The following is an 18,170-nucleotide window of genomic DNA, read 5'->3' as shown; positions in this document are numbered from 1 at the left end:
CCCAGCCTCCCAAATATCTGGGATTACAGGCATGCATTACCGTGCCCAGCTAAGTTTTGTATTTTTAGTAAAGACAGGATTTCACCATGTCGGCCAGGCTGGTTTCAAACTCCTGACCTCAAGTGATCTGCCCACCTCAGCCTCCCAAAGTGCTGGGATTATAGATGTGAGCCACCATGGCTGGTCTCTCCCCATATTTTATTTTATTTTTTCTTTTTTTTCTTAGAGTCTTGCTCTGTCGCCCAGGCTGGAGTGCAGCGGTATGATCTCGGCTCACTGTAACCTCTGCCCTCCCAGGTTCAAGCAATTCTCCTGCCTCAGCCTCCCAAGTAGCTAGGATTACAGGCACACACCACCATGACCAGCTAATTTTTTTGTTTTGTTTTGTTTTGTTTTGGAGACAGAGTCTCGCTCTAGTCTTGCCTAGGCTGCAGTGCAATGGCATGATCTCAGCTCACTGCAACCTCTGCCTCCCAGGTCCAAGCGATTCTCCAGCCACCATGCCTGGCTAATATTTTTGTACTTTTAGTAGAAACGGGGTTTCACCATGTTGGCCAGGCTGGTCTTGAACTCCTGACCTCAAGTGATCCACCCGCCTCGGCCTCCCAAAGTTCTGGGATTATAGGAGTGAGCCACTGTGCCCGGCCTAATTTTTTTATTTTTAGTAGAGATAGGGTTTCGCCATGTTGGCCAGGCTGGTCTCGAACTCCTGACCTCGTGATCCACCTACCTCAGCCTCCCAGAGTGCTGGAATTACAGACGTCAACCACTGTACCCAGCCTCTCTCCCCCTTTTTTTTTTTTTTTTTTTTTTTCTTCTTGAGATGGAGTCTAGGTCTGTCTCCCAGGCTGGAGTGCAGTGGTGCGATCTGGGTTCACTGCAAGCTCCGCCTCCCGGGTTCACGCCATTCTCCTGCCTCAGCCTCCCGAGTAGCTGGGACTACAGGCACCCGCCACCACGCCCGGCTAATATTTTTAGTAGAGATGGGGTTTCATCGTGTTAGCCAGGATGGTCACGATCTCCTGACCTCGTGATCCGCCAGCCTCGACCTTCTCCCCATATTTTATACCTCAATTTAAAAAATAATAGGCTGGGTGCAGTGGCTCACACCTGTAATCCCAGCACTTTGGGAGGCCAAGGCAGGCAGGTCACCTGAGGTCAGGAGTTCAAGACCAGCCTGGCCAACATGGTGAAACCTGTCTCTATTAAAAATACCAAAATTAGCTGGGCATGGTAGCAGGTGCCTACAATCCCAGCTACTTGGGAGGCTGAGGCAGGAGAAACATCTGAACCTGGGAGGTGGAGGTTGCAGTGATCTGAGATCATGCCACCGCACTCCAGCCTGGCAATAGAGTGGGATTCCATCTCAATAATAATAATAATAATAATAATTTTAAAAATAAAAAATAATAGTAGCTGACATTTATCTGGCACTAACATCACATGGGCCACTGTTCAACTCCCTTTGCCAAGATGAACTCATTCATTCCTTAAAACCACCCCACAGGCTGGGCGCGGTGGCTCAAGCCTGTAATCCCAGCACTTTGGAAGGCCGAGATGGGCGGATCACGAGGTCAGGAGATCGAGTCCATCCTGGCTAACACGGTGAAACCCCGTCTCTACTAAAAAAAATACAAAAAAGGCCAGGCGCGGTGGCTCAAGCCTGTAATCCCAGCACTTTGGGAGGCTGAGACGGGCGGATCACGAGGTCAGCAGATCGAGACCATCCTGGCTAACATGGTGAAACCCTGTCTCTACTAAAAAAAATACAAAAAACTAGCCGGGCGAGGTGGCGGGCGCCTGTAGTCCCAGTTACTCGGGAGGCTGAGACAGGAGAATGGCGTAAACCCGGGAGGCGGAGCTTGCAGTGAGCTGAGATCCGGCCACTGCACTCCAGCCTGGGCGACAGAGCGAGACTCCGTCTCAAAAAAAAAAAAAAATACAAAAAAATACAAAAAAAAAAAAAAAAACTAGCTGGGCAAGGTGGCGGGTGCCTGTAGTCCCAGCTACTTGGGAGGCTGAGGCGGGAGAATGGTGTACACCCAGGAGGCGGAGCTTGCAGTGAGCCCAGATCATGCCACTGCACTGCAGCCTGGGCGACAGAGCGAGACTCCGTCTCAAAAAAAGAAAAAAACCACCCCACTTTAGAGATGAGAAAAACTGAGGCCTAGAGAGGTGAGATCAGTTGCCCAAAGTCACAGAGTTCATCGGAGACCAGGCTGGACTCTGAACTGGATCTTGTCCCCAAGTCCTGGCCCTTAGCCACTTTGCTGGGCTGCGTCTCAGCAGAGATAAGAATGACTGTTTTCAAGCCTGTTTTCTGGGTTGTTAAACGGACACAATGGATACAAGGCAGGTTGCCGAGCGAGTCAGATGAGACAGTGTAGACAGCAGCCGGCACAGGGTCTGCCGGGGAAGTTTCAATGTTAGCCAGGCGGTGATGTTCGCCTTGGGATGCCGTGGGGCCGAGGAGTGGGCATCGGGCGAGACTTCCCTTGAACCAGCTCTGGAGCAATGCCCTTGCGATTGACACGAGAGGAACAGGGCCAGCTGGGGGCCAAGGTGACAGCTGAGCCCCCCAAGGGCGCCTGCTACCCGAGCCCCCGAGGCCTCCATCTCAGGCCCGGCCTCCCCAGAGAAGGGGCCAGAGGAACAGCCAAATCCCAAGGCTATAAATACCTCGGCTGGCGTCGGCCCTGGCCATGGAATGTCGGTCAGAACTGGGGCGAGTGGGGGTGGGCTGGCCTGCCTGGGTGCCTCCCTCCGTTCCCCTGGGAGTGACCCCTGAGACTCTCTGTACCCCACTTTGGATGGAGTAGCAGCTGGATCCCACCTCTCTGTAGCAAGGGAGGCCCAGGCCACGGCCCAGCCAGGGGCCCCAGAGGCACCATAAAAAGGTCAGGCTCTAGGTTGAGGGAACTGTACCCTAATTTCTACCAAGTATCTCCCCAGAAATCACCTGAACCCGCCCCGGTGAAATGGAGGTCTCTGTCTAACTCTCCCCTCTCTCCCTTTCAGTGAAAGAATTCTTAGCCAAAGCCAAAGAAGATTTTCTTAAAAAATGGGAAAGTCCCGCTCAGGTAAGGCCACCGGGTACAGAGTCCAGGGAGGGGTGAGCTGGTGACCCCCAGCCCCCTGGCTGCATCCCAGCAACACAGCTAGAATTTCAGAAACTCCGTAGAAGGCTTCAGACCCTCCCCATTCACTCCCTAGGTGCCCATGGGGGCTCCTGTGTGGAGACACCTGACTGCCCAATGCCAGGCACCCCCATCCAACCACCCCTTCCAACGGCCTGCCCCTGCCCCCAGCACAGCTGCCAGCAGCTCCCAGGCCCCAGGCCAGGGCCGGATCTGGCCCCTGCCACCCGCCTTAAGGAATGCGCCCTCTGCCATCTTGATTTTCCGCCCCCGTCCTCAACCCCGCTGACCCTACGTGCTCCCCAGGGCCCCCTCTGCCGGTGACAGAGGGGATGCCTCAGACCTTAGCCCAGCAGGCCGTGGGGAGGATGCACCCTGAGCCTGCCGACCCCTCTGCCCACAGAACACAGCCCACTTGGATCAGTTTGAACGAATCAAGACCCTCGGCACGGGCTCCTTCGGGCGGGTGATGCTGGTGAAACACAAGGAGACCGGGAACCACTATGCCATGAAGATCCTCGACAAACAGAAGGTGAGGTGGCCCGTCCTCGCCTTTGCCTGGACTGTGCCCACTCCTTGGAGTGCCCTATCCACCCATTCACTCACTTGCTTTGTTTTTTTGAGTCAGATCTTGCTCTGTTGCTCAGGCTGGAGTATAGTGGCGCAACCTCAGCTCACTGCAACCCCCGCCTCCCTGGTTCAAGCGATTCTCCTGCCTCAGCATCCCGAGTAGCTGGGATTACAGGCGCCCGCCACCACACCCAGCTAATTTTTGTATTTTTAGTAGAGACGGGTTTTCGCCATGTTGGCCAGGATGGTCTCGAATTCCTGACCTCAGGTGATATACCTGCCTCAGCCTCCCAAAGTGCTGGGATTATAGGTGTGAGCCACCACGCCTGGCCACTTGCTTTTTTGCGGGGAGACAGGATCCTGCTCTGTTGCCCAAGCAGGAGTGCAGTGACGTGATCATAGCTCACTGTAGCCTCAAACTCCTGAGCTCTTCCTGAGTAGCTGGGACTACAAGCACACGCTACCATGCCTGGCTAATTTTTTTTTTTTTTTTTTTTTTTTTTTTTTTTTTTTTTTAGGCAGGGGGTCTCTTGCTGTGTTGCCCAGGCTGGCCTTGAACTCCTGGCCTCAAGTGATCTCCTACTTCAGGCTCCCAAAGCGCAGGGATTATGGACATGAGCCACCACGCCAGGCTCACCCACTATTCCCCAAGCCCCCATAATGTGCCAGCTCCAAGGGTCAGAAGGGCCCTGTGCTGCCTTCCCAAAGCTCCCTCTCCAGGCCAGCCATGAATTCAAAGCCAGGCACTGTGACACAGGGTCAGACACCAGTCCAAAGGGAGGAGGCCAGGAGCATTCTTGGGGGAAGCGGTGTTTACGTGGACTTTCTTCCCGTAAATATTTTTGTGATCCAACTTTATACCGGGCACTGCTATAAAGCAGCAATATAACCAACAGAAGTGTAACCCAAGCCACAGAATTGATTTTAAATTTTCTCTTTGCTCCATCATAAACAGTAAAAAGAGCCAAGCATGGTGGCGCATGCCTGTAGTCCCAGCTACTAGAGAGGCTGAGGCAGGAGGATCACTTGGACCTAGGAGTTCAACTCCAGCCTGGACAACACAGCCAGACCCCATCTCTAAAAAAAAAAATTGTAATTAAAAAAGAAAGTGAAAGAAGCAGGTGACATTCATGAAATTCATTTTAATGACATGTTTGGGGCTTTTTTGTTTTTTTTTTTTGAGACAGAGTCTTACTCTTGTCGCCCAGCGGCATGATCTCAGCTCACTGCAACCTCCACCTCCCAGGTTCAAGTGATTCTCCTGCCTCAGCTTCCCAAGTAGCTGAGACTGCAGATGCCGCCACCACGCCTGGCTAATTTTTGTATTTTTAGTAGAGACGGGGTTTCACCATGTTGGTCAGGTTGGTCTCAAACTCCTGACCTCAGGTGGTCTGCCTGCCTCGGCCTCCCAAAGTGCTGAGATTACAGATGTGAGCCACCGCACCCAGCCTAATGATATGTTTTAATTAAGCCAGTATATCTACAGTATTACCGTTTCCATATATTATCAATGTGAAAATATCATTAATGAAACATTTTACATTCCTTTTGTTTTTGTCCCAGTCCTTCATGACTTCGGAAATATTTCCTTTTTTTCTGTACTGAAGTGTCTTTAAAATCCAGTGTCCATTGTATGCTTACAACAGGTCTCAACTCTGAGGGTACATTTTTCCTGGAAAGAGGAGAAAAAGCAGAGAAGTTGAAAAAGCTAATTCAGGCCTGGCGCAGTGGCTCACGCCTGTAATCCTAGCACTTTGGGAGGCCGAGGCAGGCAGACCATGAGGTCAGGAGATCGAGACCATCCTGGCTAACACAGTGAAACCCCATCTCTACTAAAAATACAAAAAAGGTAGCCGGGCATGGTGGCGGGTGCCTGTAGTCCCAGCTACTCAGGAGGCTAAGGCAGGAGAATGGCGTGAACCCGGGTGGTGGAGTTTGCAGTGAGCCGAGATCACGCCACTGCACTCCAACCTGGGCGACAGAGCGAGACTCCATCTCAAAAAAAAAAAAAAGAAAAAAGGAAAAGCAGATTCACATGCCCAAGTTGTTCCAACTATGCCTGAAAGTCACCAGTACCTACATCAAGTGTTTAATTTTTGTTTTGTTTTGTTTTGTTTTTGAGATGGAGTTTCACTCTTGTTGCCCAGGCTGGAGTACAATGGCGTGATCTCGGCTCACGACAACCTCCGCCTCCCGGGTTCAAGCGATGCCTTAGCTTTCTGAGTAGCTGGAATTACAGGAACCCGCCACCACGCCCAGCTAATTTTTTAATATTTGTAGTAGAGACAGAGTTTCACCATTTTGGCCAGGCTGGTTGTTTTGTTTTTGAGACAGGGTCTTGCTCTCTTGCCCAGGCTGAAGTGCAGTTGGGCTCAAATGATCCTCCCACCTCAGCCTCTGAAGCTGCTGGGACCCTAGTCGTGCCATGCCCAGCTAATTGCTTTTTGTTGTTGTTGTTGTTGTTGTTTGTAAAGATGGGGGTCTCGCTACATTGCCCAGGCTAGTCTCAAACTCCTGGGCTCTGGCGATTCACCTGCCTGGGCCTCCCAAAGTGCTGGGATTACAGGCGTGAGCCACCATGCCCAGCTGGTGTCAGTTTTTACATTTATATTTTAGATACTTAAAATGTTTGAATTTGGCTCCCCAGCCGACCAGTCACATTTCAAGGGTCCAGCATCCCCCTGTGGCTAATGGGGACTGAACTGGGCAGGGCAGGTATAGACTGTGAGGACACAGCTATGTGAGCAAAGCAGTTGACAGCTAACCAAGGGACTAGGCTGACTACGTGTGACACACACCAGCCTGACATCAGCCAGCTGTGTGACCTTGGGCAAGTCACCTCCCCTCTCTGTGTCTGGTCTTCCAAACTGGCGTACTCCCAGCATGGGCCTCTAGGGCTCCTGTCCTGATTCAGTGAGAGAGTAGGTGCCAGGGGCCTGCTCATGGCATCTGCTATTAGGAGACAGCTGATGGCTGAGGAGCAGTTAGCCTGAGGTTCAGGTTGCTGTGTGGAGTGATCTAGACAAGAAGCCACCCCTTGGGCTTCTCCTGCCTGTCTTTTCAATTTCAGTTCAGCTGCCCCTTCCTCCAGGAAGCCCTCTCTGATTCCCCCTTCCCCAGACCATGCCAGGTACTTTACATGGGCTTCTTGGGGGGCTGCTTCTCCACAACCCCAAGATGCACTCCACCACAGCTCTGACCTCTCTGGGGGTAACCCATGTATTCTTTGTCCTGGACTTTGTGCCCTGCAAGGACAAGCAGCCCCTAGCCTCCCTGATGCTGTGTCCTCAGCATCAGCCAAGGGCCCGACAGGCCACAGGCACACAAATGATTCTGGCTGAAGGAACCGGCCTGGCTCTGGCATCCCTAGTTCCAGGCATCAGGGGAAATGAGTCCCCTCTCACCTCCCCCTCCTCTCTGCCCTCCCCTCCCACCCTTCCCAGGTGGTGAAGCTGAAACAGATCGAACATACCCTGAATGAAAAGCGCATCCTGCAAGCCGTCAACTTTCCGTTCCTCGTCAAACTCGAGTTCTCCTTCAAGGTGGGGTCCCAGTGGCCAAGGGGCAAGGTCACTGCACTGGGTCCCAGCCTTCTGGCCTCCAGGGCTGGGGTCGGAGCTGAGGACAATCAGTGGCTGCCCTCTTTTGTGGAAGAACAAGATCCCTGGAGGAGGGAGACCAGGGGACAGGAGTCAGGCTGGGACTCTGGTAGACCCAAGTTCAGTTCCTGGGCCAGCCAATTTGTAGCTCGATACCCTTGGCAAGTCACCCAACCTCAATAACATCCCTCAAAAGCAGCACCTGGTTTATGGCAAGAGCCTGACCCAGGAGCACAAATGCTGTCCCAGGCAGCCAGGGCTCAGTTCCCAGCTCAGTACTTCCTGATGTGTGGCCCCAGGCAAGAGACTTATCTCCCCGAGCCTCAGTTTTCTCATCTGTAAAATAAAATGTGGATCATACCAGTTCCAACCTGGTGGGGTTGTCATGACAGTTGCAGGCACGTCTTGAGCACCCTTTGGGAGCCGTTTTGGGTGCCATCCAAAGCTGTAGTCATGAGAAACAGGAAAGGCCACTCAGGGCCAGCTTCATGGGCGTTCGACCCAGAGAAGCACAAGGGTCTATGCTCCAAGGGACCCCACACCTAGTGTAATGCTTTGCTGCTGCTGCTGCTGCTGCTGTCTTGAGATCTGTAATAATTTTTTGTTGTTGTTGAGACAGAGTCTTACTCTGTGGCTCAGGCTGGAATGCAGTGGCGCGATCTTGGCTCACTACAACCTCTGCCTCCTGGGTTCAAGCAATTCTCCTCCTGAGTAGCTGGCATTACAGGTGCCCACCACCATGCCCAGCTTATTTTTGTATTTTTAGTAGAGACAGGATTTTGCCATGTTGCCCAGGCTGGTCTTGAACTCCTGACCTCAAGTGATCTGCCTGCCTTGACCTCCCAAAGTGCTGGGATTACAGGTGTGAGCCACTGTGCCCAGCCCAGCCTATTTTTTTTTTTTTTTTGACATGGAGTTTGGCTCTTGTTGCCCAGACTGGAGTGCAATGATGCGATCTCGGCTCACCACAACCTCCGACTCCCGGATTCAAGCAATTCTCCTGCCTCAGCCTCCCAAGTAGCTGGGATTACAGGCATGTGCCACACACCTGGCTAATTTTGTATTTAGTAGAAACGGAGTTTCTCCATGTTGGTCAGACTGGTCTAGAACTCCCGACCTCAGGTGATCTGCCTGCCTCGACCTCCCAAAGTGCTGGAATTGCAGATGTGAGACACCCTGCCCAGCCATTTATTATTTATTTATTTATTTATTTATTTATTTATTTATTTAAGACAAGGTCTCATTCTGTTGCCCAGGGTGGAGTACAGTGGTGCAATTACAGCTCACTACAACCTTTGCCTCCCAGGCTCAAGCAATCCTCCTACCTCAGCTTCCTGAGTAGCTGGGACTACAGGTACATGCCATGATGCCCAGCTAATTTTTGTATTTTTATAGAGACAGGGTCTCACTATGTTGCCCAGGCTGATCTCAAACTCCTAGGCTCAAATGATCCACCCACCTCGGCCTCCCAGAGTACTGGGATTATACAGGCATGAACCACCACACCCGGCCCTCCATAATAATTTTTTAACCAGGGGCCACCTTTTTTATTCTGGGTCCCACTAATTTTGCAGTCCATCATGATCCCATTTTACAGATGACAAAACTGTGACCTCAAAGCCTTACTCAGGCTCCCAGAGCAAGGTACTACAGAGTTCACTCTCCGGCCAGGGCAGGCTAACCAGCTCCTGACATATCTATGAGCCAGCCCTCACTTTCACCCATTAACAGCAGGATAAGGGTCGCCCCTGCTTCCTGGGCAGAATGAAATGCAACATGTGGGTTCAGCCAGCAAAGCATCTGGTCCCTAGAACATGATTCCTACGGAGAGCCAGGATCACTGTTGTCATTTAATGTTTGAACACCAGCCAGGAGGCCCCCAAGGCCTTCAGATAGGGTCCAAGTCTCAGGGAGTGGGCCCTTGACCAGCCACTGCTTCCCACAGGACAACTCAAACTTATACATGGTCATGGAATACGTGCCCGGTGGGGAGATGTTCTCACACCTACGGCGGATTGGAAGGTTCAGGTAAGCAGGCCACCCCCCATCACATCAGGCTGTCGGGTGTCCACAGGTGCCAGTGCACGACCAAGCCCCCCTGGGAATGCAGAGGAGTCCAGCATGCTTGAACATGCAGGTGGTCTCCCAGGACCCTGTGGGTTTCTGTTTCCCCTACGCTGAGGAATGTGTGATATTTCAACCACCACAAAACAAAACAGAGCAAACATGGCAACTTAGGTGTCCAAACTTTAGTTGGTCCCAGGCATGGTGGTTCTCACGGGCACTTTGGGAGGCCGAGGTGGGCAGATCACCTGAGGTCAGGAGCTCAAGACCGGCCTGGCCAACATGGCAAAATCCCTTCTCCACTAAAAATACAAAACTTAGCTGGGTGTGGTGGCAGGCACCTGTAATCCCAGCTACTCGGGAGGCTGAGGCAGGAGAATCATTTGAACCCAGGAGACAGACATTGCAGTGAGCTAAGATCACACCACTGCACTCCAGCCTGGGTGAGAGAGTGACACACCATCTCAAAAAAAGAAAAAAAGAAAAAAATGAAGTTGTTGATTTTGTGCATTTTTTGAGCCCCAAAAGGTGGCATGCATCTGTAATCCCACTACTCCTGAGGCTGAAGCGAAAAGATCATTTGAGCTCAAGAATTTGAGACCAGCCTAGGCTACATAGTGAGGTTTTGTCTCTCAAAAAAAAAAAAAAAAATTGGTGGGGCGTGACAGCTCACGCCTGTAATCCCAGCACTTTGGGAGGCCGAGGCTGGTGGATCACAAGGTCAGGAGATCGAGACCATCCTAGCTAACATGGTGAAACCCTGTCTCTACTAAAAAAATACAAAAAAATTAGCCGGGTGCGGTTGCGGGCGCCTCTAGTCCCAGCTACTTGGGAGGCTGAGGCAGAAGAATGGTGTGAACCCGGGAGGTGGAGCTTACAGTGATCGCGCCACTGCACTCCAGCCTGGGCGACAGAGCGAGACTCCATCTCAAAAAATAAAATAAAATAAAATAAAAATTACACTATTATTTCATTTTATATAGATCAATCGTTTTATATGTGTAGATTTTAATACATATTTTTATACATAAAATAAAACTATATACATAAATTTGTAAGTTTAAGATACAGGCTGGGTACTGTGGCTCATGCCTATAATCCCACTTTGGGAGGCCAAGGTGGGCAGATTGCTAGAGCCCAGGAATTTGAGACCAGCCTAACATAGCAAGACCCATCTCTACAAAAAGTAAAAGAAAAAATAGGCTGGGCACAGTGGCTCATGCCTGTAATCCCAGCACTTTGGGAGGCCGAGGCGGGTGGATCACCTGAGGTCAAGAGTTCGAGACCAGACTGACCAACATGGTGAAACCCCATTTTTACTAAAAATACAAAAATTAGCTGGGCGTGGTGGTGGGCGCCTGTAATCCCAGCTACTCAGGAGGCTGAGGCAGGAGAATCGCTTGAACCCGGGAGGTAGAGGTTGCAATGAGCCCAGATGGCACCATTGCACTCCAGCCTTGGCAACAAGAACGAAACTCCATCTCAAAAAAAAAAAAAAATTAGGTGTGGTGGTACATTCCTGTAGTCCCAGCTACTGGGGAGGCTGAGGTGGGAAGATCACCTGAGCCTGGGAGGTCAAGACTGCATGAGCCGGCCAGGCGCGGTGGCTCACGCCTGTAATCCCAGCACTTTGGGAGGCTGAGGCAGGCGGATCACGAGGTCAGGAGATCGAGACCATCCTGGCTAACACGGTGAAACCCCATCTCTACTAAAAATACAAAAAAAAAAAAAAATTAGCAGGGCATGGTGGTGGGCACCTGTATTCCCAGCTACTTGGGAGGCTGAGGCAGGAGAATGGCGTGAACCTGGGAGGAAGAGGTTGCAGTGAGCCAAGATCGTGCCAGTGCACTCCAGCCTGGATGACAGAGCAAGACTCCATCTCAAAAAAATAAAAAGGAAAAAAAAAAAAGACTGCATGAGCCATGATCACGCTGCTGCACTCCAGAATGGGGAACAGAGACCCTGTTCAAATAAAAAAAAAAATTTTAACTTAAAAATTTGTCTTATTAAGTTATAAGTTTACATATGTAGTTTTATTTTATTTTTTGAGATGGAGTTTTAGTCTTGTCACCCAGACTGGAGTGCAGTGGGTGATCTCGGCTCCGTGCAACCTTCACCTCCTGAATTCAAGTGATTCTCCTGTCTCAGCCTCCCAAGTAGCTGGGATTACAGGCACATGCCCCCTTGCCTGGCTAATTTTTGTATTTTTAGTAGAGATGGGGTTTCACCATGTTGGCCAGGCTGGTCTCAATCTCCTGACCTCAGGTGATCTGCCCCCCTCGGCCTCCTAAAGTGCTGGGATTGCAGGCATGAGCCACCATGCTGGCCTTGTAGTTGTATTTTAGATAGAAAACTATAGATTCACTTTACATACAATAAAATGCACAGTTCTTCAATGTTCCATGCCACAAATTTTGACAGTTGTATACAGTTACCTAACCTCCACCTAAAACAGTATATGGAACTTTTCTATCACCCCAGAAAATTCCCTTGAATCCCTTTCTTCTTCTTTTTTTTTTTTTTTTTCAATAATATACAGAGGTGGAGGCCGGGTGCAGTGGCTCACGCCTGTAATCCCAGCACTTTGGGAGGCCGAGGCGGGCGGATCACAAGGTCAGCAGTTCGAGACCAGCCTGACCAACATGGTGAAACCCTGTCTCTACTAAAAATATAAAAATTAGCCAGGCGTGGTGGTGCATGCCGGTAATCCCAGCTACTCAGGAGGCTGAGGCAAAAGAATCACTTGTTTCCAGGAGGCGAAGGTTGCAGTGAGCCGAGATTATGCCACTGCACTCCAGCCTGGGCAACAGAGCAAGACTCCATCTCAAAAAAAATAATTTAAAAAAAAAAAATATATATATATACACACACACACACACATATCTACATACACACAGAGGTGAGGTCTTGTCTATGTTGCCCAGGCTGGTCTCGAACTCCTGGGCTCAAGTGATCCTCCCACCTGGACCCTCCAAAATCCTGGGATTACAGGGGTGAGACACCGCGCTGGGCCAATTCCCTCTCTTGACACATCACCTCCCCACCAAAGGCAGTTGTCCTTTCTGACTTCAAACACCGTGCCTTTGTTTTGTCTGGGCGTGGACATGATATAAATGGAATCATTCATGTTCTTTTGTGTCTTCTTTTGCTTTAACATAGTCAGTTTGAAATGCAGCCACGTTGTTGAGTGGATGCATGGGCTGTCCTGTTGGCAGTGGTGGTGGTGAGTGGAATTCCATTATATGACTATAGCTCAGTCTGTGATTCCATTCTCCTGTGGGTGGACCTACAGGCTATTTCCCATGTCGGGCTATCTAAGAATCAGGTGCCTTGCGTTTCTGACAGCTGGACTGGAGGTGTCTTCCTCTGGGGAAGGCTCTGCAGGGCCACCTGCTGGACCATTTTGGGGCATGGCCACTGACATTCACCTCTCCATTTGTCCCCATCAGCGAGCCCCATGCCCGTTTCTACGCGGCCCAGATCGTTCTGACCTTCGAGTATCTGCACTCGCTGGATCTCATCTACAGGGACCTGAAGCCGGAGAATCTGCTCATTGACCAGCAGGGATACATTCAGGTGCCCACCAGGCTGGGCGAGGGGCAGCCCCGGGGAAGCCGTGGCCTGGACCCTCCCTTCCTGCCAACTGCCTGTTCTTGTGCCCACAGGTGACAGACTTCGGTTTCGCCAAGCGTGTGAAGGGCCGCACTTGGACCTTGTGCGGCACCCCTGAGTATCTGGCCCCTGAGATTATCCTGAGCAAAGTAGGCGCCTCCCCAGCCCTCCCCTTCCCCTGAGGCCGGCTCTGCTCTCCTGCTCGCCCCCTCCTCACCCTGTGCCCCCCCATCTTGCTCCAGGGCTACAACAAGGCCGTGGACTGGTGGGCCCTGGGGGTTCTTATCTATGAAATGGCCGCTGGCTACCCGCCCTTCTTCGCAGACCAGCCCATCCAGATCTATGAGAAGATCGTCTCTGGGAAGGTGAGGTCCGGCTGCGGGGACACAGTCCTGGAAGAAACAGACCCTTCCCTGCTCACCCGTCCTACTCCCTGGGGAGCCCTGCTTGTTGTCAGAATAATCTAGAAGTTCCTTAAGTCAGGCCAGGTGGTGAAGCTGGACGCACTGGCCACACTGAGGCCAACACCTCGAGCCCCCCTCGCTGTCCAGCCCCAACCCCACGTTCCAGAATCCCAAGGGCTTCCAAAACCCCAAGCCTCACAGGAACTTCTTGGCCGCAGAACACAAACCGCCCTGCCAGGCAACCCTCCTTGTCACTCCTTGTCCCAGTTAGTGTGAGTTTTCACAAATTCCAAGGCAGAAAAACCAGTGTATTTGGTTCCTGTTCCCAGGTGCTGTCCGCAGCCTCACCAAGGAGTGCTCTCACTTAACGTTTACAGCCCATGCTTCCTCTCCCAAACCCAGACTTGCCTAACTGAGGGTTCGGATGAGGGGTGCTGAAACCATCTCAGCTCACATCTATGACAGGTGCAAAGTGCCCGCCATCCACCGGGCCCTAGAATCCCCCCATCAGTCACACCCTGAGATGGTGGCACCCTCTGCAGGAGAGGTGAGGAAACAGGCTGGGAAAAGGGATGTGTCTTGGCCAGGATCACACTTTGGTGAGTAGGTAATCATCGTAGGCACTGAGCAGGAGAGAGGTTGGGGACCCCACCTGTGCCCTCAGCTCAACCACCTTGCTGGGAAGACCCGACCATCTCCCGACTTGGTCCAGCATCTCCTACACAGGAGCTTTTGGTCGGCCCAGAGTCACGACACTGTGGTGGGAGCATCCTCAGGCTCAGCCTGGGCCCCAGCCCGGGCCCCAGTCCCAGCTCTGCCACTGATTGGCTTTGAAACTTTGCATTTGGGTGCAATGGCTTACGCCTGTAATCCCAGCACCTTGGGAAGTGGAGGCTTGAGGCCAGCAGTTCCAGACCAGCCTGGGTAACAAAGCCAGACCCCATCTCTTAAAAAAAAAAAAAAGCTAAAAATTAGCTGGGCATGATGGTGCGCCCCTGTACTCCCAGCTTATCAGGAGGCTGAGGCAGGAGGATCGCTTGAGCCCAGAAGTTCAAGGCTGCAGTGAGCTGTGACTGTGCCACTGCAAACCAGCCTGGGTCACAGAGCCAGACACAGTCTTTTAAAAAAATTCAGGCAAGTGGGGTGCCCGGCTGGACACATAGCATCACTAAAAGGGAAAGAGGAAGGCCTGGCACGATGGCTCACCCCTGTCATCACAGCACTTCGGGAGGCTGAGGCAGGTGGATCACGAGGTCCGGAGTTCAAGAGCAGCCTGGCCAACATGGTGAAACCCCATCTCTACTAAAAATACAAAAATTAGCTGGGCATGGTAGCAGGCATCTGTAATCCCAGCTACTCGGGAGGCTGAGGCCAGAGAATTGCTTCAACCCAGGAGACGGAGGTTGCAGTGAGCCAAGATCACGCCATTGCACTCCAACCTGGACGACAGAGCAAGACTCCGTCTCAAAAAAAGGGAAAGATGAGGCATCTGCCATGGGTGGAATAGAAACTGCCAATAAAATGGCCCAGAGTAGGCCGGGCACCGTGGCTCACGCCTGTAATCCCAGCACTTTGGGAGGCTGAGGCGGGCAGATCACGAGGTCAGGAGTTTACGATGAGCCTGACCAACATGGTGAAACCCTGTCTCTACTAAAAATACAAAAATTAGCCAGGTGTGGTGGCATATGCCTGTAATCCCAGCTACTCAGGAGGCAGAGGTTGCAGTGACCTGAGATTGCACCACTGCACTCTAGCCTGGGCAACAGAGAAAGACTCCATCTCAGGAAAAAAAAAAAAAAAAATGAAAGAAAAAGCCGGGCGCGGTGGCTCAAGCCTGTAATCCCAGAGGAGAGAGAGGGAGAGAGAGAGAGAGAGGGAGAGAGAGAGAGAGGAGAGGGAGAGAGAGAGAGAGAGAGAGGGAGAGGGGGAGATGGGGCAGTGCGGGGAGGGGGGGGAGAAAGAGAGGGAAAGAGAGAGAGACACAGCGAGGGAGAGTGCACTAAACTTGCTTTTAGAGCAAACCCACTCCCAAAATTAATCCATTCAAGAAGAGTCTGCAGTCACCTCTTAAAGTTCTTAGCTATCAACACGGTTGCATTGGGGAATTAAGTTTCCAATACATAAACTTTGGGGACACATTCAAACCATAGCCATCATCTTCTGCCATTTATTATTAGAAAAACGTTCATGTATACTTTATGTTTATTTTGTTGGTTGGCTTTTGGGTTGGATACTTATGAAATTTTTAAAACTTATCTTTGAGACTGGAAATTTTTACTGTAATTATATATGTGAAGTCTCTTTTTGCTTGAAACATAGTGCGCTAAGCTTGGAGTTTATCCTGAGGTAGTTTTAGGCAAGAGAGTTACATGGTGAGAGCTATGTTTTAAATATACCACCTCAGGCAAGTATGGGGGATGTGTTTGGAAAAAGTACAGACTAGAGCTGAGTAGACCAGTTGGACTGTTGGAATATTGTAGGCCAGAACTGAGATATTTTTAAGATTCAGCCTGTTCAATATGTACCAGGAAGTAATAAACAAGAGAATAGATGGGAAATGGAGTTGGTAAGAAGTAACTCCAGTGTGGTCTGCAGTTCCCATGTCTCACTGCTGTGTGTTACTGGCCTCAGTGTATTTGAGGAGCCTGAGCTGCTGTGCAGAGGCCAGCATCGCTGGGACATGCAACACTAGGGAGTAGTGCTCCCTGGGGTGACATTTTCTTTTTCTTTTTCTTTTTTTTTTTTTTGAGACGGAGTCTCGCTCTGTCACCCAGATTGCAGTAGTGTGATCTCAGCTCACTGCAACCTCTGCCTCCCGGGTTCAAGCGATTCCTGTCTCAGCCTCCTGAGTAGCTGGGACTATAGGTGCCCGCTACCGTGCCCGGCTAATTTCTGTATTTTTAGTAGAGATGGGGTTTCACCATATTGGTCAGGCTGGTCTTGAACTCCTGACCTCAGGTGATCCACCTGCCTCAGCCTCCCAAAGTGCTGGGATTACAGGTGTGAACCAACACGCCTGGCCCGGGGTGACCTTTTCTACATCACTGGAATGAGAGGAAAATACTGGTTGCAGAAAGAAATGGCTCTTTTCCTATGGAAATCCTCAGCAAGGCATTTGATACTGATTTCTATTTCTCAGAACTGTTAGGAAGAACTGGTACAGAGATTTATCCCAGAATTTCAACTGCTTTTCGGGATTCATTAGTCTACCACTCTGTATTGGTTTGTTGTGGTTTATGTACATCTATTCACCATAAACTACTACTACTGCCTAAGGATGCAGGAGGCTGGCAGGGGATCCAGGCAGGACTCACTCATTGCCGTCTCACGTTTTTCCTCTCCTAGGGTTCTAGGATGCCTTATAAAGCCCCATAGTGTACTTTCTGTCTGCTTCACTTAGCTCCACATTGGCGATTTCTGTTAACATGCATACAGTTGAATGGATGGCCAGAATCGAAGCTATCTGCTGTGAGACACAATGAGAAATGCTTTTGTGTAAAGGCAAGAGTCGTTTTATTTACTGCTACATCACACAGGGAAGGTGGGGAGGAAATAAAAAGAAAGACAGGAAAGCAAAGGCAAACCAATATGACCAACAGTGGTACAGGCCTTTTTGTTCTTACCTCTCTACCAGGGTCCCTAAATGAGGCTTATACTTGGAAAAGCAGAAGACAGATCTGGTGGGAGGGGATATGGAAAAGACATGGGAGGCAACCCTCGTACAGAGAGCCTTGTCTCCACGGAGCACTGCTCCACTGGCACACTTGTTCAAAGAACTGGCAGGCTGCGGGTCGGGCTTCCTCCTGCTTGTTTAAAGGGCTGGTATGACTGGTTAGAGTGAACCTCTGGAGGCTTATCCCACCATGATTCCAGGGGTCTCACTCTGCAACCGTAGTCAGGGTTGATGTGACCTGACCTCGGTGTTCAGACATCCACGCAAGTTTCAGAAGTGTTTACAAACTTTTTGCCAAAGGAAAAATAAACTTGCACAGAAGAGCTGGTTTATCTGTTTTCTGAGATAATTATAAAAACAATAGCAAGCCCCAACTCTCAATCATTTAAATTTTTTTTCTTTTTTTCTTTTTTTTTTGAGACAGGGTCTCAGTCTGTTGCCCAGGCCGGAGTGTCATGGCATAATCGTAGCTCATTGCAGCCTTATCCTCCTGGGCTCAAGTGATCCTCCTGCCTCAGCCTCCCTAGTAGCTGGGACCGGAGGCACGCATCACCATGCCTGCCTGGTTTTTTTGGGGGAGAAAAATGGGGTCATGCCATGTTGCCCAGACTGGTCTTGAACTCCTGGGCTCAAGCTATCCTCCTGCCTCAGTCTCCCAAAGTGATGGGATTACAGGAGTGAGCCACTGCACCTGGTCAATTTTTTTCTTTTGCATTTCTTGCCATAGGAGAAAAGCAAACCATTATCTGAGTATGTGTGGCTTGGGGGCACAAGCAGATGTAGGGTATATCGCTCTGTCCTCAGAGAAACTATCAGCATGCTGTTGCTTTTGGTGTTGGCTGGCACTACTCAGGATGATCCAGCCTGCCTGCTTGGATGTATGATTCAGTTAATCCGAAATCCTCCTCTCCGCCCAACCAAACCTCCTACTCATTCACTGAGTCATCACCCTTATGAAAACTGCTTAGATTACACTATGTTAGAAGGATCTCTCCCTCACCCAAGTTTCTCTTGTCCTCCAGGCTAGTACTGTGCATCTGACACGTTGTTTCTTAGAAGCTAGCCTTGCTTTCACAGCTCAGCTAGAATGGTCTCTGCGGCAGGAATGAGA

The 18,170-nt window shown here is 50.7% G+C and overlaps 1 protein-coding gene across 1 annotated transcript; it reads left to right on the top strand.

The window, feature by feature from the left end:
• Nucleotides 1-2,199: 2,199 nt before the first annotated feature.
• LOC104661051 (cAMP-dependent protein kinase catalytic subunit alpha) lies at nt 2,200-14,334 on the top strand. The gene is given in 9 exon segments (XM_030927971.1): nt 2,200-2,531; nt 2,534-2,713; nt 3,019-3,080; nt 3,541-3,669; nt 7,151-7,249; nt 9,252-9,334; nt 12,820-12,946; nt 13,036-13,131; nt 13,225-14,334. Coding segments are annotated over 9 exon segments (1,092 nt in total). The 5' UTR covers nt 2,200-2,440; the 3' UTR covers nt 13,450-14,334.
• Nucleotides 14,335-18,170: the final 3,836 nt, after the last annotated feature.

Source organism: Rhinopithecus roxellana, chromosome 3 (assembly GCF_007565055.1).
Source record: "Rhinopithecus roxellana isolate Shanxi Qingling chromosome 3, ASM756505v1, whole genome shotgun sequence".
In the NCBI taxonomy this organism is placed as follows: domain Eukaryota; kingdom Metazoa; phylum Chordata; class Mammalia; order Primates; family Cercopithecidae; genus Rhinopithecus; species Rhinopithecus roxellana.
This window is presented reverse-complemented; position numbering and strand designations above follow the sequence as displayed.